Source organism: Vanacampus margaritifer, chromosome 1, assembly GCF_051991255.1.
Source record: "Vanacampus margaritifer isolate UIUO_Vmar chromosome 1, RoL_Vmar_1.0, whole genome shotgun sequence".
NCBI classification, from domain to species: domain Eukaryota; kingdom Metazoa; phylum Chordata; class Actinopteri; order Syngnathiformes; family Syngnathidae; genus Vanacampus; species Vanacampus margaritifer.
The window spans coordinates 39,240,393-39,266,200 of NC_135432.1; the positions used below are offsets into that span (position 1 = coordinate 39,240,393).

General features: G+C 40.9%; 1 protein-coding gene across 9 annotated transcripts in view; it reads right to left on the reverse strand.

Moving 5' to 3' along the window:
• itpr3 (inositol 1,4,5-trisphosphate receptor, type 3) overlaps positions 1-25,808 on the reverse strand; it is a 214,217-nt gene that overhangs the window by 100,139 nt on the left and 88,270 nt on the right. For all 9 annotated transcript variants that reach the window (XM_077554937.1, XM_077554900.1, XM_077554890.1 and 6 more), the window contains 9 exons: positions 20,936-21,100; positions 15,914-16,086; positions 15,721-15,840; positions 15,097-15,178; positions 13,571-13,686; positions 4,772-5,023; positions 3,061-3,205; positions 2,842-2,980; positions 941-1,140 (listed from right to left, as the gene is read on the reverse strand). In XM_077554937.1, the coding sequence (XP_077411063.1) occupies positions 941-1,140; positions 2,842-2,980; positions 3,061-3,205; positions 4,772-5,023; positions 13,571-13,686; positions 15,097-15,178; positions 15,721-15,840; positions 15,914-16,086; positions 20,936-21,100 (1,392 nt within the window). The remainder of the gene's footprint in view (positions 1-940; positions 1,141-2,841; positions 2,981-3,060; positions 3,206-4,771; positions 5,024-13,570; positions 13,687-15,096; positions 15,179-15,720; positions 15,841-15,913; positions 16,087-20,935; positions 21,101-25,808) is intronic.

The following is a 25,808-nucleotide window of genomic DNA, read 5'->3' on the forward strand; positions in this document are numbered from 1 at the left end:
TTGTAATGGCAAAGGTGAAACTTGCTTATCATGTAACCAACATATTTTTGATTTTATTTTTTTACACACTCCGTCCTATACTGAACACATATGGAACTAAGCGGAGTCTCTGTGTGTACAGTTGGAGTGGATGGTCATTATATGGCTTGTTAATGTGATTTGAAACATCTTGTTGTAATTCGGCACCTCTGTCCCAATCTTTGTTAGTGAATGTTTGCTAGTAAAATATATGAGCAGTGGTCTACTAACCCCGTAAAAAAAGATCCGTGAATACTTTGAGGGATGCCAGTCCTTTCACTTTATTGCTGCTAGCAATCGCCATCTTCTATCTTCATCAGCTGGTATGTGATTAAAAGCTAAGTTTAGTTTACATCCTTGTCTATTAGTACAAGCTACTGCACAACAAGATATGACAATTTTAGATTATTATTATTATTATAATAAGATGATTGATTATATAATTAGATACAGGACTAAACACTTTACGAGTTTCAACGGTTTCAATAGACGCAAGTGGTTATTTTGCCATCTGCCAGAGGAGGCGTTCCCATGACGTCACATGCAAAAGGTCCTCTCCTTTTTAACAGATTTGCTGCTTTTAATATTGTGACATGATGACGACGATATCGTGGCCATTTTAATATTGCAATATCACAATATTGCCATTATCGTGACATCCTTAACTGGAGATTCCATAATTTTTGTCAGGGGTTGTAGATGACCTATTGAAAGTTACTTTGACAACACTGAAGTAGTAGCTCAAAATGCTAATGGTAATACCAGTTCAATAGGGCAACTGTAAGCAAGAAGTGGGTGGAGAAGACAACAACAGTGCAGCTGGAGATGACTGTGTGGAAACATTTTACTGACCTTCCTCTTTGGTTTTATTTGCCTGCAGTTCAAGTGGGTGGAATCAACCACCAACCATAGTCTCACTGACCTGTAAGATTTCCAGAATCTTCAACTTTGTGTCCATTACTGTGAGGTCCATTTTGTCAATGCTGTCTTTAGCCACTCGCTGTCCATCAAGCACAAGCCCCGCCCGTGCTCCCGCCCCCCCAAATAAGGACTGCTTCCTGTTGAGGACCATGGTTGTCATCATCTGGCCCATGCCATGGATGGAGCGTTTCACATTCTTTCCTTATGGTAGAAACAAGAGTTAAAACAGTGTAACTTCCAGCAATGTTTCACAATAAAAGCATCAAGAATTGTTTGGGCATTGGGATTAATAAAGATACTTGCAAGGATGGACTGAGAACAAAATTCGACCCGGAAAATTATTCGTCGACCAGGGGTGTTGCGGACATGAAAGTAAGGTTAATAATATACATTAGAGAACAGAATTTTCAGTTTTATTTAAATTAGAGTGATCCAAAAATGAGTACACCCCACTCAAAGTCTCTGGAGCAAAGCCCAAAAAGACTACATTTTAGACTACAAACGTCTACAGCTGAGTCTAACTATTCATTACACAGGTGTCAAGCAGACTGTTGACTATAAATGGGTGTTACTTAAAGAAAACACTTTGCCATTTCATGCTGTTAGCAATGGCACCACGCAGAAGAGAAATGTCACAGGACCTAAGAAAGAAAATAATTAATTTGCACAACAAAGATGATGGCTACAAAAAGATCAGCAAAGATTTACTCATCAGTCAGAATACTGTAGCAAAAGTGGTACAAAAATTTAAAAAAGATGGAACTGCAACCATCTCATAGAGACGTCAAGGTTGTGCAGGGATGTTAACAACTCGACAGTAGCGTCTTCCAATGAGAAGGGTGGAAGAAAATCAACATCTAAGTTCACTGTAGTTATCTAAGGAAATAAAAAGACAAACTGGGGTGACACAATACGGCGTACACTGCAGAGGAATGGCATGCGTGGGTGCCATCCACGGAGGAAACCTCTCCTAAAGCCCAGGGACAAAAAAGTGTGCCTAGATTTTGCCAGGGCCCATGCTGACAAAGATGAAGACTACTGGGACTCTATACTCTGGAGTGATGAGACCAATATAAATGTTTTTGGAACTAATGGCTTCAAAACTGTATGGCGTCGCAAAGGTGAGGAATACAAGGAAAAATGCATGGTGCCTACAGTGAAACATGGTGGTGGCCGTGTCCTCATGTGGGGTTGCATGAGTACTGCTGGTGTCGGGGAACTGCATTTCATTGATGGCAATATGAATTCACAGCTGTATTGCTCAATTTTGAAAGAAAAGATGCTGCCATCACTCCATGCCCTTAGTTGTCGTGCACTTTTCCAACATGACAATGATCCTAAGCACACATCTAAGGCCACTGTTGGATTTCTGAAGAAGAACCAGGTGATAGTGTTTCAGTGGCCAAGTATGTCTCCTGATCTGAACCCAATTGAACACCTATGGGGAATTCTAAAGAGAAAAGTTGGGCATCACTCTCCATCCAGCATTCAGTCTCTAAAAGAGGTCATTCTTGAAGAATGGAAAAAGATTGATGCAACAAAATGTTGCCAGCTCGTTCATTCAATGCTTTGATGACTTGGTGCTGTGATTAAAAATCGGAGGCCATATAAAGTACTAAATTTATAAAACATTTTGTGGGGTGTACTAATTTTTGCATCACCCATATTTAAGTAAAACTGAAAAATGTGTAATACATACATATATATATATATATATATACACATATATATATATATATATACACATATATATATATATATATATATTTTTTTTTTTTTTGGTGTTTTCCTGAGAAGTACAAAGATAAGAGGAAGGGATTTATTTTAGAGTGGAGGCTACTATTGGACAGGAAGAGACAAGACTGATGTTCTGACTGGCCAGAATGTTTTCCGGCAGATCACCTGATCCTTCATCATGGATCAGCGCATGGGAAGGGTTGGGACCGCAGTCGATAATGCCCAGCAGCGTTCTGGTGAGTCGCAACAGCTCGAAGAAGCTGTAGAAGCCAAAGTAAATGAGATGTCGTGCCAAGCTCACAACCTGCATAGGGAACAGGAAGGAAGTCAAAAGAGGCAAAAACTGCAAAGGAAGTGTCAGGGGTGCACAAGGTTCTTACGGACCTCGTAGGTGAGCTTGTTCTTCTCCTCATTGTGAAAGGGCAGCTTCTCGTTCAACACGTTGTTGAGATACTCTTCCATGAAGACCATGGTGTTGGCAAAACGGTTCTTCTTGTTGTCTCTGCTGTCATCCATGTTGGAGTCGTAACTGAGGTGGGAACACAACACAATTTGGTTAAATTTGCTTGAGATTGATGTCATCCTGATCCCAGAGCCAGATGATGTACAGTGCGCAATTGTGTGCAGTCACTCTCTTGTTCCGACTTTGTTTTCTGCTTGCAGTGATCGGTGCTATACTGACTGGGTCTATATTTGTTTATGACTGCCTATCCGTATTTGACATTCAACACAATGTCAGAGATTTGGGTACATTCGAGCATGTTTGGGAGAACTGGGATGACTTATAAAAGAGTGGAGGTATTGCTCAACGTGCAAAGAACATACATACTGTCAGCGTTCATGCATGCTTGGGATACTCACAACCTGCTCTACTATGTTTTCAACCTTTTGAAAAGCTCCTAGTCCGCGTCGCTCATTACATCACCAAGTGCACAGTTACCACGGCATCTTGCTGAGACTCTCTAACCCATAGAGCTTTGTGCTTTACGAGGGAAGTGCGCATGCATCGTGGCAAGTGGCCTGCAGTAAAGTGTAAAGGTGATGCTGGTCCCTTGCTAGCACACCCAATAAGCATGTGTACAACCATAGCTCTTGAGTTAAGACAATATAATGAAAACGCTCATGCTGTTCTGCCTCCAAGTCTCAAAAAGAACAGTTAGAGGCAATGTTCCCTGTAATTGTCCGAGTGGCTGTGCATTCACACAAACTTCTTGAGCGTTCTTTGGGCTACGGTGAGCAACATCCACTGACTTATATCTCTTTTTTTTTTTTTTCCTGGAGAGGTATTGTTCATTCGGTAATTTTACCGATTTGACATGTCATCATCATTGCTCTCCTTTTTTCTTTTTTATATATATATATATATATATATATATATATATATATATATATATATATATATATTTTTTTTTTTTTGTATGTGGGTGAATATGTGTATGTGTGGGTGATTATGTCTATGTGTGTGTGTGTGTGTGTGCGTGCGTGTGAGTGAGTGTGCATTCATTAGTTCACCTAAAACCTATTGAAAAAAAAATCCCATACCATTCACCTAAACCGAACACTTCCAGCCAGAGTCGTGAGGCCATCAGGAAACCCACTGACTTATATCTCAATGTACTCACAATGCCACTTATTCACCGTAGCGAAAAGTGAAGCCACTGGCGGCCATCTTACATTGCCACTCACTAAGTATACCTAACTTGAAAATATTGATTTCAGCAGTGTTTTCATGTTATTTACTGTCTCTCTAGCAGAAATGCCGCAGTGTGTGTCATATGGCTGTAACAATAAGGCTGCAAGAAACGCTACATGCACATTTCATTGGTAAGAATGTATTTATACATTTTCTCTTATGAGGTATATCTGCGAGTGCTACTCAAATATTTGTCTGCATCATATTGTAAGAACCATGAACAATGAAATTAAATATATATATATATATATATAACAAAAAAAACAAAAAAAATACACATCAGATTAAAATTAACTAATTAGAACTAGAACTTCAAGTGTAAATCCAGTAAAACGTTTAATCCCAACGGGCAAAGAAACAACTACCACTACCCAGACCCTCGATCGATCCACAACAACTTACTCTTTGATTGTGATAGAGGTGGGGATCTCGGTCCAAAGTCTGGCAAACTTTACAGGCGTGACCAGTTCCTGCGGGTCTCGATCGACGTGGGCGTGCAGCATCAGGCGACAGAAGGATGCCCGCAGGTCAAAAGGCAGTGTCTCATCCATCATGCAAAGGAAGATTAGCTCCACATCCAGCTGCTTGGAGATTTCGTCAATGGCGAGGTACTGGCGGTCCAAACACATTCTGGCAAAAAGCTTCAGCTGGTACCTGAGTAGATGGCAGGCCACACATTGACAATGATAATGTAAACCTTTATGCCATAATCCATATGCAGCACATCAAAGAAGTATTAAGGTATGTCGGTTCAAGCAACCTAGAACATTTAATAAACAACAGATCAGAAAGGAAGACAAGAGGTTTCAATTTGTTTCGTGAGGAGAACGGAAATATCTCTTATCACTCTCTGGACACACTTCGCCATTCCCTCACTTTTTATTGGATATTCACGAGTTACATAGCGGTTGCTGTGCTAAAGTGGAGGGGACACACACAAAAGCAACTTCAATGCCGTCACGGATACAAATCATCGTGCAGATAATAATGTAGACATGTTTTTATTCAGCACTGAAAGTTTCAAAGTCAAAGCTTCAATAGTTCAATTGCAAAATGTTCCAGTCGTCATCTTGCGATAAGGCCACAGTTCTTGTTTTTGAAGATGAAGGAGAATAAGTCATACTCCATTTTGCTTTCTTCACAGAATAAATGCTTAGAATAAATATGGGATAAATGTATATAGATTCTTCTAACAAGGTCGTATCGTATTAATACACCTTCTAAATAGTCATATTTTCATAATGAAAAGCAGTAAATGTTTGTGATTTAAACCATAATGTTTACAAAAATAAAGTGTACATAACATTATTTTTTTTGATAATTTCCCGCAGCTCATCTGATGAGCTGGCACATTGGTTGGGAATCACTATTTATTGGGTCAAGATCCGGTGATTCACTTGGCTGGTCTACGACCTTACACTTTTCCCCACGGATGAATTCCTTTTTTTTGGTGGAAGTGTGTTTTGGGACGTTCATTGTCTTGTTGCATGAGGAAGCTAGCTAGTTTGGATGCATTTATTCAGTAATTATTTATTTATTTATTTATCTTTTAGAGATTAATTCAGTAAATTGTAAATTGTAAATTGAGTTATACCATCAATAAAGTCTAGTGAGCTCATTCCAGAAACAGTCATGCAAGCTCAAGCCATGACATTAACTCCAGCAAGCTTCACAGATGAATTTGTGTGTTTTGGATCTAAAGCAGATTTTTTCTTTCTCCATACTTTGGCCGTTCCATCACTTTGGTAGAAGTTCATCTTGGTCTCATCAGTCCATGAAACATCGTTCCAAAACTTTTGCGGCTCATCTCTGCACTTTGCAAAATCCAATCTGGCCTTCTGATACTGATGAATGGTTTGTATCTTGTGGCATTGCCTGCATATTTCTTTTCTTGAAGTTTTTTTTCCGAAGAGTAGATTGTGATACCTTCACCCTGCTTTGTGACATCACAGGGACCTATTTGTAGCAGATACATCTATGCCACAGACTTACATATAAAAGTCTGTGATCTATGCATGTCTATGTTCCGTGTGGCGGCCCAAACAGTTATTTTTAGAACAGCACACTGTGCATGTACAGCCAGCCATTTTGCTTAAGGACAAACAAGTAAACAATACACAGAAAGGAAAGTGTATTTGTACGAGCCAAAACTTGTAAATCGACTCACTATTTCGTCATAAATATCCTTAAGACGTATTAGGGTTGCAACAAAACTCAATGTGGTGACTGTGATCAAACGAAAGGATTTTTTTCCCCATACCTTTCCCAAATCCCGGGAGGAATTCAAAGAATTGTCTACGCTGAGTTCAAACATGTAAGCGGCAGGGATTTAAAGTGAAAAATGTCCCCGAAGATACCTACCGTATTTTCACGACTATAAGGCGCACTTTAAAGTCTTACATTTTCTCAAAAATCGACGGTGCACCTAATAGTGTGGTGCGCCTTGTGTGTGGACCAAGGTCCAACAACTGACTGACTGTGTGGGAGGATTTCCCGTCGCTTATATATAAGAAAGGCGGACCTGACTGAGGACAGATATGAGAGAACGAAAGGGTCAAATTGGTGGAGAGTTTATTTATTTATTTATCTTTTTACAAATTGCACAATACACTATAAAATATTGCTCATTTTGCCAGGCCAGATGTGTGTGTCACGTTTCAGGAGTTTCCATGCATGTTTAGGCCCTTAAAATCTCCGTTGTTTCTTGGTGAACAGTGGGAACGATAAATTTAAATCCTTTGCCACCCACTGCAGAGGTAAGCATGGAATGATAAATATCCGCATTACATGTGCTTCCATGCACAAAGTCCAGTGAGCAAACCAACCACATTGTGAGAATTACTCATCCAAAGGTTAGAACTTGTGCTTATAAGAGCCAAGTAGACAGTGTGGGGAGTAGAAATACTAGAGACGCCATTGTCCCTCCTCCAACTGGTTTGCAGATTCAAACTGCAGCAGGTGGAAGAACTGGTTAAGTTTAGCAGAGGCCAAAGCTACAGAGGTGGTCCAGACGGCCAAAGGTAAAAGTTAAGTCCAGCAGAGGTGCAGGCTGCAGCGAGCAGAAGGCCAGGCCAAGCCAGAAGTGGTACAGACTAAAACTGGTGGAAGTTAAATTCAGAGACCAGCAGAGGCCTAAAATGGAGTAGGTAGATGGTAAGATTAACCTGCAATGATCCAGACTGTAGCAGGAGGAAAGCCACGCTTAGGCTAATGTCTAGCTGGCAAGAGCTAGGCTGTAGCTTTTGGAGATTTTATCCATGTAAAAATGCTAATTTCTCACCAAAAACACAGCCGAAGTAGTGTTTTCCTCCGTACACCCCTTTCTGAGAAATTCTAGGTCATTCTGGTCTCCAAACACCAGCCCCTCCCAACCCTAGAAAACGAGCGGGTCCTAAATTGCTGACGTGTGGAGTTAGGACCCACCCCTGCATCGTCTCTGTGAACTTAACACATGCCCACTTTCTGCTCGCAGGATAGTGATAAACGTAGCCTTTATTAGTAAACATTCTGTCCAAGTGAATTCATGTCTCACTTTGATGAAAAGGACATGTCTTTCACTTTTGCAATGCCAAAGTGCAATGACAATTGACCGTCTTTCTCGTACATTCCCAGAAAGGTTCCACGTGCTGCGGCTGACATTTGAGTAAAATCCAAGTAAAAACTTTGCGCCATTGTCAAGGTCCCACAGGTTTCTTCAAGTTAAATGTAAGACTTTTTAAAACCTATTTACGCCATCACCACAGCGCAGTTTTAGTTTGCTAAAAGCGATGCCAGACTAAGACAAGGGGAGCTGAACCCCAATAACGAGCATGGAAACTATAGTACGTGCTAGGCGCGTGTACAAATGAAAGGAGTTTACTTATCCACGCTTCATTGAATTTACATTTCCCTAAATCTCTAATCTAATATGAAATGGGTGGCACTAATAATAATAATAATTAATTTAAGTTATAGGCGCCTTTCAAGACACTCAAGGTTGCCTTACAACACAATAAATTTAAAAAACACTACAATAAAACAACAAAACATTATACATAATTAAAAATAGTGAGTACTATAACAATGTTAAAGTGAAAAAGCAGTCCGAAAAAAAGGTATGTTTTAAGTCTGGTTTTAAAAAGTGTTAATGAATCAATATTACGGATGTCAGGTGGTGCATTCCAAAGACGGGGGGCAGAGTGGCTGAAAGCTCTGTCCCCGACGGTGGCCAGGCGGGCAAGAGGGATGGAGAGGTGGAGGCCAGATGAAAATTTGAGAGAGCGAAAATGTGTGGCAATGTGAAGAAGGTCCGTGAGATATGGAGGAGCAAGGTTATTTATGGCCTTAAAAGTGCAGATCAGTATTTGTATTGGATGCGGAAACGGACAGGAAGCCAATGAAGTTTTTGCATGAATGGAGTAATGTGGTGCATGGAAGGGGTCCTTGTAATAATGCGAGCAACAGAGTTTTGAAGAAGTTGTAATTTTTTAAGTGATTTGATGGGGAGACCAAACAGAAGAGCGTTACAATAATCAAGGAAAGCAGCAGTGTGGGGTGTGAGAGATGGGCGGAGACGATTTATGTTGCGTAAATAAAAGTATGCAGATCGGGTGATGTTGTTTAAGTGTGACTGAAAAGAAAGTGTGCTGTCAAGGATGACACCCAGACTTTTAACCTGAGGGGAGGGGGAAACAGAGAAATTGTCAAGTGCAATGGAAAAACTGTCAGTTTTGGCTAAAGTGGACTTAGTACCTATCAATAGGATTTCAGTTTTGTTACTGTTAAGTTGAAGAAGATTGGATGAGAACCATTGTTTGAGTTCGGAAAAACAGTCAGTAAGGGAGGAAGGAAGGAGAGTGGCATGGGGGTTAGTAGAGAGGTAGAGCTGGGTGTCATCCGCGCAACAGTGAAAATGTAAATTGAATTTGCAAAAAATATTGCGGAGAGGTAAGATGTAGATAATAAAGAGGAGGGGTCCCAAAAGAGACCCCTGGGGAACACCATAATAGACGGGAGACAGATAGGATTTGAATGATTTCATTTGAAAAAAACTGGGTGCGGCCGGACAGGTAAGAACTAAACCATTGAAAAGGTGTATCTGTAATGCCAATACTGTGGAGTCCGGTCAGGAGGATGGTGTGAGAAATTGTGTCAAAAGCTGCTGTGAGATCAAGGAGAATAAGAAGGGTGAGTAGGCCTGAGTCTGTTGCCAGAAGGAGGTCGTTGGTAATCTTAATGAGGGCAGTTTCTGTACTGTGGAGTGGGCGGAAACCAGATTGGAACTGTTCATATAGATCATTGGAGGTAAGATGGGAGTGGAGTTGTGAGGGAACAGTTTTTTTCCAAGACTTTTGAAAGAAATGGAAGGTTTGAAATGGGATGAAGGTTATTGAAATTACTGGGATCTGAACCAGATTTTTTCAGTATTGGGGTTATAGCTGCAGTTTTAAATGATGTTGGAAAAATACCAGTGGGGAGAGATGAGTGAATAATGTTGGTGATAAAAGGGATTAGAGTCAGGAGGCAGGCTTTAAGCAGAGCATTAGGGAGGGGATCGAGCTGGCAAGTAGAGGGTTTGGAAAGACAAATGATTTCTGAGATGTCTGAAGCAGAAGGCAGAGTAAAACTTGACAATGCATGGATGGATGAAACAGGGGGAGGCACTAAGGACAGACTTGACGAGGGGACAGAAGGAAGTTGCAGGTGAATCCGTTTGATTTTTGAGTCAAAAAATGACATAAGAGAATTGCAGAAAACTGATGAGTAGAGGTGGGAAGGAATGGAGTCAGGTGGATGTAAAATATTGTCAAGCATGAAAATAGTGCCTTGGAGTTGCCTTCACTTTTATGGATTAATGTTGTGTAATAGCAAGATTTAGCTTGATTCAAACATTTTTTTGTAATGAATAAGGTGTTGCGTATACATGTCCTTGTTTACAGTGAGTCCAGTTCTCTTGTGCAGGCGTTCAAGTTGGCATCCTTTGGATTTAAATGCCGCAGAGCAGGAGTAAACCAAGGAGCAGAAGTGGTAAAAGATACTAATCTGTTTTTTATTGGCGCAAGTATATTGAGAAGATGATGGAGATTGTGATTGCAGTGATTAACCAGTTCATCGAGAATCGAGAATCCAGGCTGGGTAGGCTGCTGATAAGAGTGAAGAGAGTGTCCAGGTCAATAGTCTTTGTTTTGCGAAAGGTTATGACATGGGGAGAGTGACTTTGGAAAAAGTTAGCTTGGCGGAAAAGGTGATTAGCATGTGATCAGAGAATGGGAGTGAGTCGGAATTGAAGTTGGAAAAAGTAATACCAGAACAGCAGACCAGATCCAGGGTATGTCCCTTAGAATGGGTGGGGAAATTGATTCATATTTGTAGGCCAAAATTATTAAGACAGGATAGAAATTCGCTGGAAATTGTGTTATTAGAGATTTCCATGTGAATATTAAAATCGCCAAGCAGTATAATGTTAGGAGAGAGTGAAGAAAGATGGGACAGGTAAACAGCAAAGACAGTTAAAAAGTATTTTATTTTGGTGGCCGGTAGATAGCAGCGACGATGGTAGGAGTAGGGCCAGAGAGTTGGATGACTGTTGATTGAAACGTGAAAAAATCGGGAGTTGAGAGTGGTGAGACATTTCTCGCGATAGATTATCGCGAGACCTCCCCCGCGACCAGAGGCGCGAGGTTTGCAAGTGTAAACAAAGCCCGGAGGGGTCGCATCTTTAAGCGATGAATAGTCATTTGGCTGTTGCCACGTTTCGGTTATGCAGAGAAGATCCACCTTATGGTCAAGGAGGAGATCCTGGACGAGATGTCCCTTGGTTGTGAGAGACCGGATGTTAAGAAGACCAAGGTTAACGCTGGTGCTATCTGTGCTGAGTGTAGTGTTAGCCAGTTAAGCTAGGCAGGCCAGCACTGTGTGATCGACTCACCGGCGTACGTGACGGGCGTTGATTATTGGACCAGATGGATTTTACAGATGTGTTTTCATCGAAGAGAAAGTTTCGACGAGACCCCCGGTGGATGTATCTTCGGCGAGGCTGATAAGCAACGTTTGGGTGGAAGTGGAACACCGGTGGAAGCGGCGGTGGCCAGGACAGTCGAGAGCGGATTCGGAGAAGGTCAGCACCGGAGTATTGGAGAAATGCAGTCGCAAGAGGGTGGATATGAATCAAGACAATCAAAACCAAGAGGCTCCACGCTTGCACTCTGAGAGTCCACATGGTTGTGGAAAAAGAAACTCCGTAACGTAGGAGGAGTGGGTCTGCAGACTGGAAAACAGGAAGACCTAAAATAGTTTAAAATAGTTTAAAATATCACACAAAATCATCAAAAGACGTAAATAAGCCAGTAAGCAGCGGCAGCCAAACGTGCCAGCGTTCACTCACTGGCTACATGTTCCAAATTCTGTAAAATTCTGCGTGACTTCATTTGTGTAGTAGGGCTCTTCAGTGAACTGTCGGATTATTTTGGCCATAGATCTCAACGAGTCTGGGTGTTGCATTCTCAATGTCCGGCTCATCCGTCCCATTTATTTAGGCTAAAAGCCTAAATCAAGGCTCAAGACTAACTTTTTGTACTGGTTGCAGAGGTGCAACCAAGTTTTTTTCTTGGTTGCACAGGCGCTAAAGTTGCACCAAATATTTTGACCACATCACATTCACAGAGAGCTAACCTAAAGAAATTCCCTTTCTGAACAATTTATTTAAATTTTCATATTTTAGAACAGCTGTGCTGAAAGTATCGAGCAGATCGAGTTAGTATAATGACTATTTTTGGGCACTAGATGGCAGCGATGACTCTCTTTGGACAAGATCAGGTAGGCGTCAGTAGACGACGTGAGGCGGAGCTAGAGTGTTGAGGGGAGAATGGCTGAGGAAGCGAAAATGGCGACCGGTTGCAAGCAGCTCACGCTTGAGCATTTTTTTCAAAGACGAAAAGCATCGACCAATGCTAAAGAGCACATTGATGACGACGATGATGATGATGGTGACTCCGAGGTTGACGCCGAAGTTGGAAGCGTTGACGCGGCGGCTTCGATCACGTCGTAAAGCCTCACCGGCTAGTGATGCTAACGCCGGAAAACGCGATGCACAACCGAGCACTTCTGCACAGGCGGACGTTCAATCGGACGATGAAGAGTACCCCGAGTCCAATGCATATTCATCGGAGTGGGTACAGTCTGATCACGGAGAAGACACTGGTTCTGGACTACGATGCCACCATGAATGGAGCGGATAAGATGGATCAGAACATCTCTTACCACCCGGTATAGGAACTGAAGGACATGAGGAAGCCAGACGTAACACCAGGTCACCATATCATGACTTGATGGCAACATGTCCAAACACACACTGCAGTATATACCTGCTACTCCCCTGAAAAAAAGGCCGGCAACAAAATGTAGGGTCTGCACGCGAAGGGGAAATCGCAGAAAAAATAATCTGTTGTGCAAATCCTGCTGCGTCCCCTTGCACACAGGGGAGTGTTACGCAAAATAAAAACTGTAGTTGAAACATCAACACAATTGTAAATAGTACCACAGTTGCGCACATTTATAAATAGTTTGCCAAATTGTTTTGTCAAATTGTTACACTGTTGAATGTAAATAAACGTATTTTGCTATCAAAAAACACTTTTTCATTGTTGGTGGTAGTGCTTTACAGAAGTAAAGCACTGTTTAGGTGTTTGTGGCATCATTCATGGAAAAAAAAAAGGTGTCAAATTCACTAGAGTGCATGAAATAATATCGTTTCACAAAAAGCTTGATTTCTCCGTATTTTGGTCCAAAACAGAGCATTTGGGTGAAACTAACCATTTTCTATTGTTGATTACTGAAAAACGGAATAAGGTAGAAACAAACTTTTTTTCTGATGAAAGATGAGAGTTCAATGTTTCATTTGGTAGTATGTGTGTTTCCATTGTCCAAACACAACATTTTCTGTGGACCTTGAAAGATCAGTCAAAATGCTTAAATCAGCTGGCACCAACAGCATCCCTTTTCTGAAAACGGTTGGCAGTCAAAGAGTTAAACCTGACTTGAATCTGGATTATTATTGTTCTTCAAAGTTACACTGTTGGTTTGTTTGGGACATCAAGCACACTTTTTTGTTAGTTTAAGATGTCAATAACAATATGTGTGTCGTAAATATAAATAACACTGCTCCATTTTTGGAGAAACCAAGAACACAATTTGTGGAACACTGTTGGAGACATGACGGCTGACCTGTAATAGGTAAGTACGTTCTCGTCATGGGCATTGCCTTGCCGGGCCTCCTGAGCGAGCTGCCTTATGCTCTTTTCCTGCTTCTCATTGGTCTTGTCAGCCCACACCAGCCACACCTACAAGAAACAAATAATAATTCTGCATCATTTGGACAATTTACGGGCTGTTTTCCTGGATTTTGACTGATTTTGCGAGGCTCACAGATTATTGTGTTCTATTGTTATAAAAACATGGAACCTACCAAAAGAATGATTTTTTCATCAGGGAAAAAGTACATTTGTATCTGTTTCCGTTTTGCAGCAAATAGCATTAAAGTGGAGCTAAGTTTCATCATTATTCACAAATCTGTTGAAAACACTGGGAAAAAGAGCTTGTTGCAACATGGCCCTGGCTGATTTTATAATCTGCTGCCACCTGCTGGCCGTCTTTTGTAATAACTACCATTGCTTTAAGCGACCTCTTCATGTTAGAAGCTGTATCAAAGCCTTTAGCTTTGTATACTCTAGCATTAAAAAAACATTTTAAAAAAGTGCAGATCAAAGTAATAAAAACTTTTTTATGGTTTTGGGTTTTAATTAGTTAATAATGATAAACCATAAAAAATATATAAAATAATGAAGCTAAACTGTAACGAGGATTATCAATAACAAGAATAAAGGATAACAAGTACGAAAAATGTGGATAATAGTGAGAGTAAATAAACAAACAAGCAATAACAATTATAAACAAAAAAGAATGAACAATAACGAGATAAGCAATAATGTGTATATAATAGTGAGGATAAACCACGACAAGGATAAACCAAAATGAAGATAAACATTTAGGACATTAGCAGTGAACCGCTGCAAGGTTCCTATTGCTATTGTAGATATTATTATCTCTAATATTAAATGTGAGATCACACATTTCAGGGGTCATACTTTTGCCCCATTGTCCACCTAGAACAGTGCTGTCAAAGTCTGGTCCTCGAGGGGCTGAGTCCTGTATGTTTTAGAGGTTTCTTACGTTCAGCACAGCTGATACATATTTAAGCTCATCAGCAAATTCTGCAGGAGCCTGATAATTATCCTGATCATTGAATCAGGTGTATTGGAGTAGAGAAACCTGGAAAACATGCAGGACTCAGGCCTTCGAGGACCGGATCTTGACACATGTGACCTAGAAGGTTAACTCAATTGACTTCAAACTTGGGGTAAATCTCAAGACCTGGGACAGCAACAGTAAAAAAAAGAATCCCAAAACAGAAATGGTGCCCCTAGAGGTTAGTGCAGGCATTAAACTCAAGCTGCAGTGAAATTGCAATGCATTCTGTTTTAAGGGTGGTATGCAAATAAACCACTGCGAGTCCCACAGTGGAAAACAGGAAAGCATGCCACAGACGTGGGAACTGTTTACAATTGTGAAAAATCCATTAAATTACTGTAGTTCATTGATTAAATAGTATTCATAAAGTTTTAGTCAGGAAGAAAATATATGCAAGCAGAGCTGAATAAAAGGGAACACATTTGTTTTGGAAGTCTTATTACCTCGTCTTCATCTGCATAGTCGTCCATTCCCATATATTGCGTCGGGATTTCACCAGGGGCCACCTCTTTGGGCACCCGCCGCCTGCAATCGAAGTCAACAGTTGTGGACTGTTTTAGTTATTGCAATGAGGTTTGGGGAAATACCTATAGAAGCAACCTAGATTTTTTATTTAGACTTCAGAAGAAGGCAGTTAAGATTGCGCACAATGTTGGATTCCGGGAGCATGCGAACACACTGTTTCTAAAATCTAACCTATAAGAAGAGCTTGACGACCTAGTGAAACTGAAATATCTGTTAATAGTATAAAGCAAAAAACAATCAACTACCCAGTAACATTCAACAGTTTCTTAATTACAGAGAGGGTAAATACGGTATATATGAAGAGAAACATTTAATGTAATCCGTTTTGTGCAAAAAAAACAAGATAACCGAATGTAATCACACATTCCAAACCCCTCTTTACAGATGATAATCGGGTCTTTACTGACTTTGATCATCAAAAGGGAGGAAAATTTATCAAATTCAGTCTGATTATCAGGATGCATGCACACAATTTTATGTTTGTAGAAATGAAGGCACTAACAGTCTTTCATAAAACATTCCCTCCATCTCACCACACTCACTCAGTCTTGATGAGGATGTCTTGGTTTTTGGGCTCAAGTACACACTTGCAGATGAGTTCCTGAGTGACAGGGATGGCCACATTGTTAGAGACACACAAGTCCGACAGGTAGTCCAGAAACCTGAAAAGACATGGCAAAAACACGTCTCTCACTAACGTCCCCCAACACTGCTGCACTGCCACACCATGCGTACCGGGGCTCGCGGTTCTTGCGGACTAGGCTGACGAAGGTCTCCACTTCAGTCTTGGTGATGTGTTTCTCCAGCAGCTTGCGGTTGTTGTGCAGTAGCGCGGTGATGGTGTCCTCCGCCAGGATGTCATAGCCGATCTGACTCTGCATAAGGCCGAACTGTTTGGCAATGTGCTCCTGAAAAAAAACAGATGCAAACTGAGCAGGATCACTTCAACCAACTACAAATGCATGATCATAGACTATTATACAATATTGTATCCCACAAGCAGCTAACAATTGTCGCCAGTGTAGCAAAAAAAAAGGGGGGAAAAAAGAACATTTGCTTTACTCTTACATATTCAATATGACGATCTTCACTCTACATTAAAACCACCCCTAATCCTTCCATAGTCCTGTCATTCTTTACATCTTTCCTTGAGGAAATCAAGGCATGGATGAACAGCAACCTCCTTCAACTGAATAGGAATAAAACGAAAGCACTCCTCTTTGGTACACCTCATCAGGTACCAGTGACGTCAGGCTGAAATTAAACCATTTAGCTTCTTCTATGTATTTATTTAAATTATTTTTGCATTTCAGATAGTATACACTACCTATATAGTAGTGATAGACCAATATGTTTTTTTCAGGGCCGATACCAATACCGATTATTAGTGGTCAAGGAGGCCGATAACCTATATTTGGAGTCGGTATTCTTTTGCGGTAAAATAAATATTAGCATAACAATTTTAAAAATCAAGAATGTTTGTCAAAACAACTTTTCATATTTTTTTTCTCTCTTTTTTTTTAACACCGCTTTGTTATTGCCTGAAACAAAAATAGAAATGAAATGAATTTTTCGACATGTTCTTTTAATTTAAAATACAGCAAATAGACAGCTTTGTTTTAAAATTCTAACCAAAAAGTAAATACTTTTCTATAGTAAATAGTTTTCCAAACTTTTAACATAACTGAATTGTTAAACTTTCCCCTTTGTTAGTTTTAATTTTAACAAAAGCAAAAAGCAGCATCTCTTATAAAGTTAAGTGAAATTTTAAATAAATATATACATAAAAAATTCCATTAAATGAACCCAGTTTTAAATTGCTCTAAATCTCTGTGCTTGCGAACATAGCAAATTTGGGGTTCTTGTCAAGAGTTCGTCAAATGTTTCAAAAGATTTTCACAAGCAGTGGAAATTTGTCAGAACATTTCTTTGTGACAAGAAAAACAGTTTGTGATGACTAAAAACTGCCTGTGACCATCTTTGCAACCTTTTGCAACGGTTTACAAACCCTGAAGAAAATACAAAATTTTGCAAACATTCGCCGCTCAGAGTGATAACAGCTTTATCAGCTTTCAGATTTGTAAAAATGGCCAATGCCAATATTCGTCAAAATGCTAAATATTGGCACCGATAATCTATCCCTACTATATAGGTTTGAAAGTGACACCATTTGGTGATTTTCATAGCTCAATTAAAAATGATTCATTACTCATTGTGGCCTGCAGGCACAAATACTGCAGAATACTCCTGCTGAAGGCACACGGCTACGATGCCTTTCCCAGCCCATTCCATGTAGTCAGTTTCCAAGTATAAAAGTCCTTTACGCAAATAGGAAGATTGCTACGCTGCCTTTTTACGTCGCTGTATTATTATTCCACAGTGCATTCGTGAATTCAAAACACACTGCACAGTACAGCTGGAAGATGACACCACTGGAAAATATAAAACTATTTTCACGCCTTTCTTTGTAGGAAAAACATCAGCTTTCGAAGGATGGGAGACCAACGCCTAAGCTACCGGATCTTCAGCAAAGTAAGGTACAGAGAATTATTTGTACTTTTCACAAAGAATTGTACAAAAGGAAAGATTGGCTTTGTGGATGTTAGGGATGCACCGAAATGAAAATTTTGGGCTGAAACCGAAAAACAGAAAATGAGAAATGTTTGGCCCAAAACCGAAATGCAAAAAAAATTATGCCAATTTTTTCTTATCATTGCATTTATTATAATAACAATTATAATATTATTATAAAATATTTATTTAGCACTGGCATTTTAACAAAGCACAATATAAATTGAAATGCGTCCACACCACAGACATGTTGGGAAATGGTACATTAAACACCAAACGCGGGGTGAGCATTTTCTGGCGGTGCGATTGCACTTATACGGATGCGTGCTGTGCGGTGCGGATGACGCATTTGTAGGCTACTTGGAGCGGGACACGGTGCGCCGCACTTAAACTCCGCACATTCACATATTCACCAAGGTTTAAAAAATAAATACATACATACATTTCTTCGCACCACACAATCGGCTTTGGGAACGCACTGCAAAGTCATACACGGCGTCCTGTACAGGTCTGTAGTCACCCGGAGATAGTGGTAAGTGTTAACTTGTTAAAACCGTTGATAGCAATAGTGCTAACAGTAGCTAAAGTATTTAGCACGGCCACCAAAATGCAAGTGAAAAAGTTTAAGCGCTTGAGGGGTTCTAATCAAAGAAAAAAAAAGTAAGGCGCTGCAGGAGAAAGAGTAGCTCACCTGTAGTGCAGTACTCGGCAGCACTCTCTTTTTTCGACCCGCTGAAATGGTGTGCGGTGTTACTCACACTGTAAAACACCAGCAAGCAGCGAGGCGGACACTCACCTCTGTGTTTGGTGTTTAATTGAAACAGACGCTTGCTTGCAGTGTTGTTTTTTTTTTTGCTTGTGTCACCACAACATCCTCTTTCGGCCATATTCTTTCCGCTTTAATTTTATTTCGTCCGAATGCCGAAAATGCATATTTTTGCCATTTTCGGACGAAACTTTTCGGTGGCCAAAAAATTCTGTGCATCAGTATTGGATGTGCTTCGATTAACTAGTTGCTTCACTTTAGATGATGTTTGGTTTTGCTTTTGCTCGCTTGATTTTGTGAGGAATTAGGCTGTTTTACAGTCCAGACGGGTTTTTATAAATTAATGAAATTGTCTGTTTTTTGTTGTGCGGCAAATGGGGGGTGGAGCGCACTGCACCTACTGTGGGTCTGCCTGTCGCTGTAAATACTCACAGCGACAGGCAGACCCACAGTAGGTCAGTTTATGTACCTCACTTAGCATTCGAATACCATTTTAGGCTGTTCCGGTGGCCCAGAACTTTAGCTGACTGGCAAAGTGTTGAACTGCCGCACCAGAGGCAATGGGTACGAACCTCGCTTGCCCCAATAAGTAAAAACAGAAAAAGATTTCGGAGTAAAAAATGCACTTACAACATTGTGTTTATAGTCATTTTTGTCAAGTATTACTTGACAAAAATAAAGAGTAATTAAGATTTTCAAATCACTGCAATGGCTCCCTGTTTCAACCCTGATCAATTACAAAATTCTGTTACTTACTCATAAATGCATCCTTGCACCGACCTATCTCATCATGCTACAGTCCTCCACCCGCACCCTCAGATCTTCAAGCACCTTCCTCATTAAAGTCCTCATCCAGTACCAGGCTCTTCACTATGGGAGACCGAGCTTTCTACGGAGCCGCACCGCGACTCTGGCACAACCTCCCACTCCAGTTAAGAGCCACCCAGAGCCTGGACTCTTTAAGATCAGGCACCTTTTAATTGAGAAAGGCCTATAATTCTTAAGTATTAATAATATTTGAATTCCCCCCCCTATCCTTTTTGTCGCATTTTGAGATTTGAGATCATGTTGATGAAAAGTGCATTATAAACTGAATTTATTATTATTACAACAAAAGTATATGACTAACAATGTTCTGTCCTCATAAAGATACAATAGGCTCCCATTATATTGTGATTCTGACTTTATGGCCATGGCTACTTGTTGATTTCAAATCTGCAAAACACACAATAAAAATGCTCTAGACATATCACATTTAGTTTTTTTTATTGTATTCTTCCGAAGAGCTGTAAATGCTCTGATTTGCTTCAGTTTAGTACACTACAAATCATACAGATTTGTCTTCCGTCGAGTTTGGTAGCTTCCCTGCTTAAGTACTGGCTTGAGAATTTGTTAAAATCAACAGTTAGTTACAGTACCTACATTTATTAATATGTTAGAGTCTACAAGGTGCATATTTATGGTCAATGGGCACATTCGATTTTTTTTAAAAAGACAGGTCATTTGTATATGAGTTAAAGAAAGTTACAATATGTATTTAAAATACATTTATTTTATTTTATTAACTTATCAACTCCCATCCATTTTGACTGAAGCAATCCCCTTCGATCCCGGCTGTTTTACTGAATTTTGACTGATTTTGCAAGGCCCACAGAATATTGTGTTCTATTGCTATAAAAACATGGAACCTACCAAAAGAAAGGTTAGAATCTCTTCTTTCATCAGAAAAAAACTGTATTTGTATCTGTGTCCGTTTTGCAGCAATTAACATTAGTTTTATCGTTATTCACATAACTGTTGAAAACACTGGGGAATAGTGCTTGTTACAACATGGCCCTGGTTGATCCCTATACTCTGCAGCCACCTGCTGGCCATTTTTTGTAATAACTACAATTGCTTAAAGCAACCTCTTCAGGTTAGAGGCTGCAACAAAGCCTTCTGTATGCTCTTGTATAAAAAAAAGCGATTTAAAAATTTTAATAAAAAAATTATTAATTAACCAATACATACGTACCATATTTTAACTATGCATGCTACATGTTCAAAGTGCCTTTCAGAGCACCTTATTAAGAAGCTGATGATGACTGCAAATATGAAATGTATTCTTAACGTTGACATGTCCATCCATCCATTTTCTTCACCGCTTAATCCTTACAGGGTGGACCGTTGTAACCTGAGGAACTCCAGCAAATTTTTACTACCGATCCATAACCCACAAAAATTGGCTCCACGGCCAACTTTTGGGTTCCCACCCACCAGTTCAGAATAAATGGTGTACCACTCTAGATAATAAAAGCATTTTCACTGATAGACACAGCACTTTACAAATATGTTCATAAAGTCAGTGATGCGGATCAATGCATGTGGGGCATGAAGCGGAGATGCCACAAATCACAAATACTCCAACAAACAGCCTTTACCTGGTTCTTACGGTAGTCTTCCTGGGAATGCCGCAGGACGCGGTAGCAGAGTCGGAACATGTACTGGTATGGAGAGTTCTTCTGGTCAGCCAACTCCTCCAGACGGAGCAGAGGCCCTTCCCCCCCGCTGCGATCCTTGAAAGGAACCTTGAGAATGCCGAAGATCTGAAGTATATGAAATGTTGTGTTAATCAGAGGTGCACAGAACTTTATATATGATGTAAACATCTACACTAGATTAGTGGTGGATTAGATTTATTTACTAAGACTTGGACAATATGATCTGTCCCAAGCGAGCGTAAATCATTTGTAGGATATTATTAACAGCAGTAGTCCCCCAACATTTTGAATATGCTGTGGTGCAAACCCCATGTCGAATTTTTGACCTATTTCTAAGATGACTTTTTTATTTTAAAAATCTCGGAAAAAGTGGTGCACACAGTGTAAACCTTTCTTGTGTGAACACATCATGGATGTTTTCCAGTCAGGCTTTAAGATGATGCATAAAAAAGTGATTTGAGCCTGTAAGAAATATTTCAATTTAATTATAACTGTTTTGATTTCGTTATAACTATTTAGAATTGGACAAAATTGCTTTGATTTACTCAGTATAGTTTTGTATGACAATTCTCCTTCACTTTAAATTCCTACTAGCATGGTTGACCAAATGTATTGAGACATCATAGTGACCAATGGGGGCGTAGTCATGTGACTCTGGGAGGCAACGTTGGAGGACAAAGGGATATTACCAACGGGCGGGGGAAGGAGACGGCACAGTGAGAGGGACAAGATGGCGCAAGGAGGCTCATCTCATCTCCTGTCTGCGATTTTGTGAATAAATGTAAAGAAAATGCCTGAATTCACTGATCTCATGGTATGTTTTATTAATCAACGGCATGAACACGCAAATGGTAAGAATCCTTCATTACAACAATTGGTGACGCCCGACGTTCGTTCGAGCTCTGCCGTTCGACGTGGCTGGTAGCGGAGTCCCGACGAACAGACTTCCATGGCGCCGAGTTAATATGGTAAGAGGACTTTTTATCCTTGTTGTTAGATGAATTCTGTTTGTCGTGGACTCTGCGACGGGTTTCGTCGGCTAAATTTAGCTACGTTGTACGTGAGATCTGAGTGGACAGGCATTCTCTTTGTTTGAGTGTACGCGTTTGTTTGTTAAGCTCCGTGGTGGTGTGTGGGCGCCACGTGGTTTTCTTTGTTTGTCTTCTACAATGTGCGCGACGTGTCTGTGTCGCGGTTACCTAGGTTTGAGTTTAGAACGTAACGTTACGATGGATTGTGCACAATTAAGACAAATTGTGGCATACAGGTTGAAGCATGCGTTTTTGTTAAATTACGGAAAACACATGGCAGTCTCGTTCTGTGAGGAATCTTAGAGATCATAAGTCCGTGCATTTCTGAGGCAATTGTTAAGTAGATGTAGAGTTGGAAACAACATTTCACTGCGAAGGAATCGATAGACTGCTGTGGCCGTTTTACTGCAGTATTTATTATTTTATGCATTTGAGATGGTACAGGGTGACGTTTTGGATTACTCCTTAACTAAGAACTCGGTAGATGCGCATATATTTATTGTTTCTTTTATTTTTTGGAGGAGTGATGAGCGACGTTGCGGTGAGGATTATGGCCTCTTGAATTGGTTCAACAAGTGAGACGTCACTGGATTAATTTGAGGAGTTTGTGTTGCGTATGAGTGAGTGCTGGGCCAAGTTAGTAGGAGTTTTGTTTGCGAGACTGTGTGAGATATGTGTGGAGCATGTGTGAATTGTGTGTTTTTTGGGGGTATTTTTTCTTGTTTGTGTGCAGGGAGTTGTGACTGTTTGTGTGGCCCTGACAATGGAAAAGGTGGATTGCGTGATGTCCTGGGGGAGTGTTGGAAAAAAGGGCAGTTTTTTTTCCCCTCACTGCCTTTGTAAAAATGGAGAAGGATAGAAGTGAAGTGATTTGTTGGAGACAGGTATTTTTGTGTCTCCAAAAATAAGGGAGATAAGATAGGTTGTATATATGAATGGCGTTTTGCAGAAAGTGGAAAAAAGCAGGTTTCAATGAAAAAAGGGTGGAAAGTATTTTTTTTCTCTCCCCTTCTCTCTCCAATTCCTTTGTCCTCAAAAGTGGGGGTGAAATTGGGAGGTGGCAGAAACTCGTTCTGCATATTTTGTTGTGGGGGAGAATTCCTCCTTTGTCTGTGAATTTTTAAAGCCCTTCCCCCACGCTTGTTTAGAGGCAGGCCTGTGGGGGATTGGGGGAGTGTTTTAGGAGGGAGACTTGTAATTTTTTACACCTGGTTGCAATCTTTTGTGTGTGTGTGCATAGCAGGGGGTCTTCTGATGCTAATCTGTTAGATCAAATTGTTCCTGTTAAGCGGAAGGATATAGAGGTTTAGATGATAACTACAGGCCACTATCCGTATTATTTTATTAATCAGGTCTGCTTTTTACAGTTACATGTGGAGTAATAATTGTTTTTTTTTTAATATAGAATTTTCATTTTTTATTTTTTCCCCTGCATCTCTCATAACTCATTCGTAGGTGTGAAAATTATTTAACCTTTGTTCTCTCTGAGTTCCATTCCAGAATTTGAAGTCGGCCATTTTGCGTGGCAGTCCTGAGACTTGAGGGAAACTCTCCATGTGGGCGCTGACTGGGAGTTGTCACATTTTAAGCATAATTTGAGGTAACATGTAATGAAGAAGTCTATGGTAGACTATGCGTAACTATAGTAATACTACTTGCTATAGTGTAGTGAACAAATTAAAACAAAAACTACAAAATAAATAAATAAATACATTTAAAAAAAAAAATTAATTACAACAAGCAGATAGTGCTCTCTTGCTACGATCTCATCTCCCTCTGTCTGTTACGAGTGTATAATGTTTCAAGCAGGTTCAATCTTTGGCTAGAGGTGTTGTTCTTGGGTGACTCAAAAATGGACAGCGTTCTCCTGTGCTGGATTAACCTGGCTGTTGGGCCACGAATATGGACAGTTGTCTCCTGCATCTGCTTGGTGTGATGAGTGGCCGGCAAACTACACGTAGCTACGAAAAGGGGGTGGCCACACAGACTGCAACAAGGATGGTACACTGTATATCCACTCGCCCTGTGACTGTTCAATGACTCTTATGCATTGTTTGAGCATAATGTCCATCAACTTTTTGAGCAGACATATAGGGCTCATCACAGCCGTCTTTTTTTTTTTTCTGGGAGATCTCAGTATTGATCATTTGAAATGTCATCATCATTATTCTCCCCTTTTTTTTTTTTTTTTGTATGTGTGTTTGTGCGTGTGTGCGTGCGTGTGTGTGTGCGTGCGTGCGTGCGTGAGAAAAAAATAAAATAAATAAATAAGAATTCCCATACCGTTCACCTAAACCGAACACTTCAAAATCCAGCCAGAGTCGTGGGGCCGCCAGGAGACCCGAAGGGGGACCAAAGAAAAGAAAGAAAAGCGAAGCCCAGCACCGACCAGACACCACCCACCGGGCCACTAACCTTCACCAACCCCAGAGACATCCAAACTCCAACAAATCAGGGAAACCTCAAGGGCCCAAAGGAGAAACTGAGGAAAGGTAGAAAGGACAGACGAAGCAGAGTGAGATCCACAGACACCAGCCTCCACCGAATCAATGACCTGAGGGAGAAACAAATTGTGTCTGAGTCTCGATAGATGCTGGTGTGGTGGATCTAGCATGCATGAAAATCTCCACCAAAGAGGGGAGCCGTCGACCCCCGCCAGGACAGAGCAAGCGCAACACCTCAGGGCCCCCCAGGCCGCGGCCGCGCCAAAGGACGACCCCCGGGCCCCGCAGGGGCCACCGGCCGGAGAGCAAACCCCGGAGCAGGAGCGCCCCCCACCCCAACGCGGCCCGCGCCCCCAACCCAACGCAGCAGGACGGGGCACTGCAGGCCCACCAGGCACCCCACCGGCCCACAACCCCCGCTCCCCCAAGGGGGGACGGGGGAAGGAGACGACAGGAAGGGCAGGAGGCAGCGGCATCTGCATCTGCTTGGTGTGATGAGTGGCCGGCAAACTACATACACGTAGCTACGAAAAGGGGGTGGCCACACAGACTGCAACAAGGATGGTACACTGTATATCCACTCGCCCTGTGACTGTTCAATGACTCTTATGCATTGTTTGAGCATAATGTCCATCAACTTTTTGAGCAGACATATAGGGCTCATCACAGCCGTCTTGATGAACTGTCATGGGATTTCCAATGACCCAGTGCCCGCTTTGAACTTTGCCCTGCGCAGCTGCTGCCATCTGCTGGACAGGAAGGGATATGGACTCCAGCTGTTGACTCAAAGCTCTAGAATCATCTGAGATTAGCTCCTTGGGTCGTATTTTGGTCTGTTTGTGTACATTTGCCATCTGTACTACGTCAGAACGGGAGATGTGGTTTTTCTTATCTACAGGACACAAGGTGTCTGTTTTTTCCCCCTCTTTGAAGCAGCATCTGTTTGCTGCTACAGTTTTCACATACATGTCTGAAATGATCAAAGTTGATCTTTATCAGATTGGGGGAGAAATTGGTGTGTCTGTGTGTATCGTCACAAAGGAAGGTATGCACGCAAACAGTTCATGTTGAATTAAATAAATGTAGAACTATAAGTTAGTCTGAATGTGATAATTCTACAGTCTGTGAGAATGAATGAATTCACAGGAGGAGAATTGAGGTGATCGGACTTTGACTTGGAGGAAAGTAAGTTTTGGCAAAGACGACACTCATGGCGAAAATAAGGTAAATATATTCCATTTCAGAAACCATCTCTCCTCAGAGTGTTCACGTGTCCGGCCGGCCATGATTGGCTCTGAGTGATGATGTTGTTTATTCATATGATTTACACTGCTATAA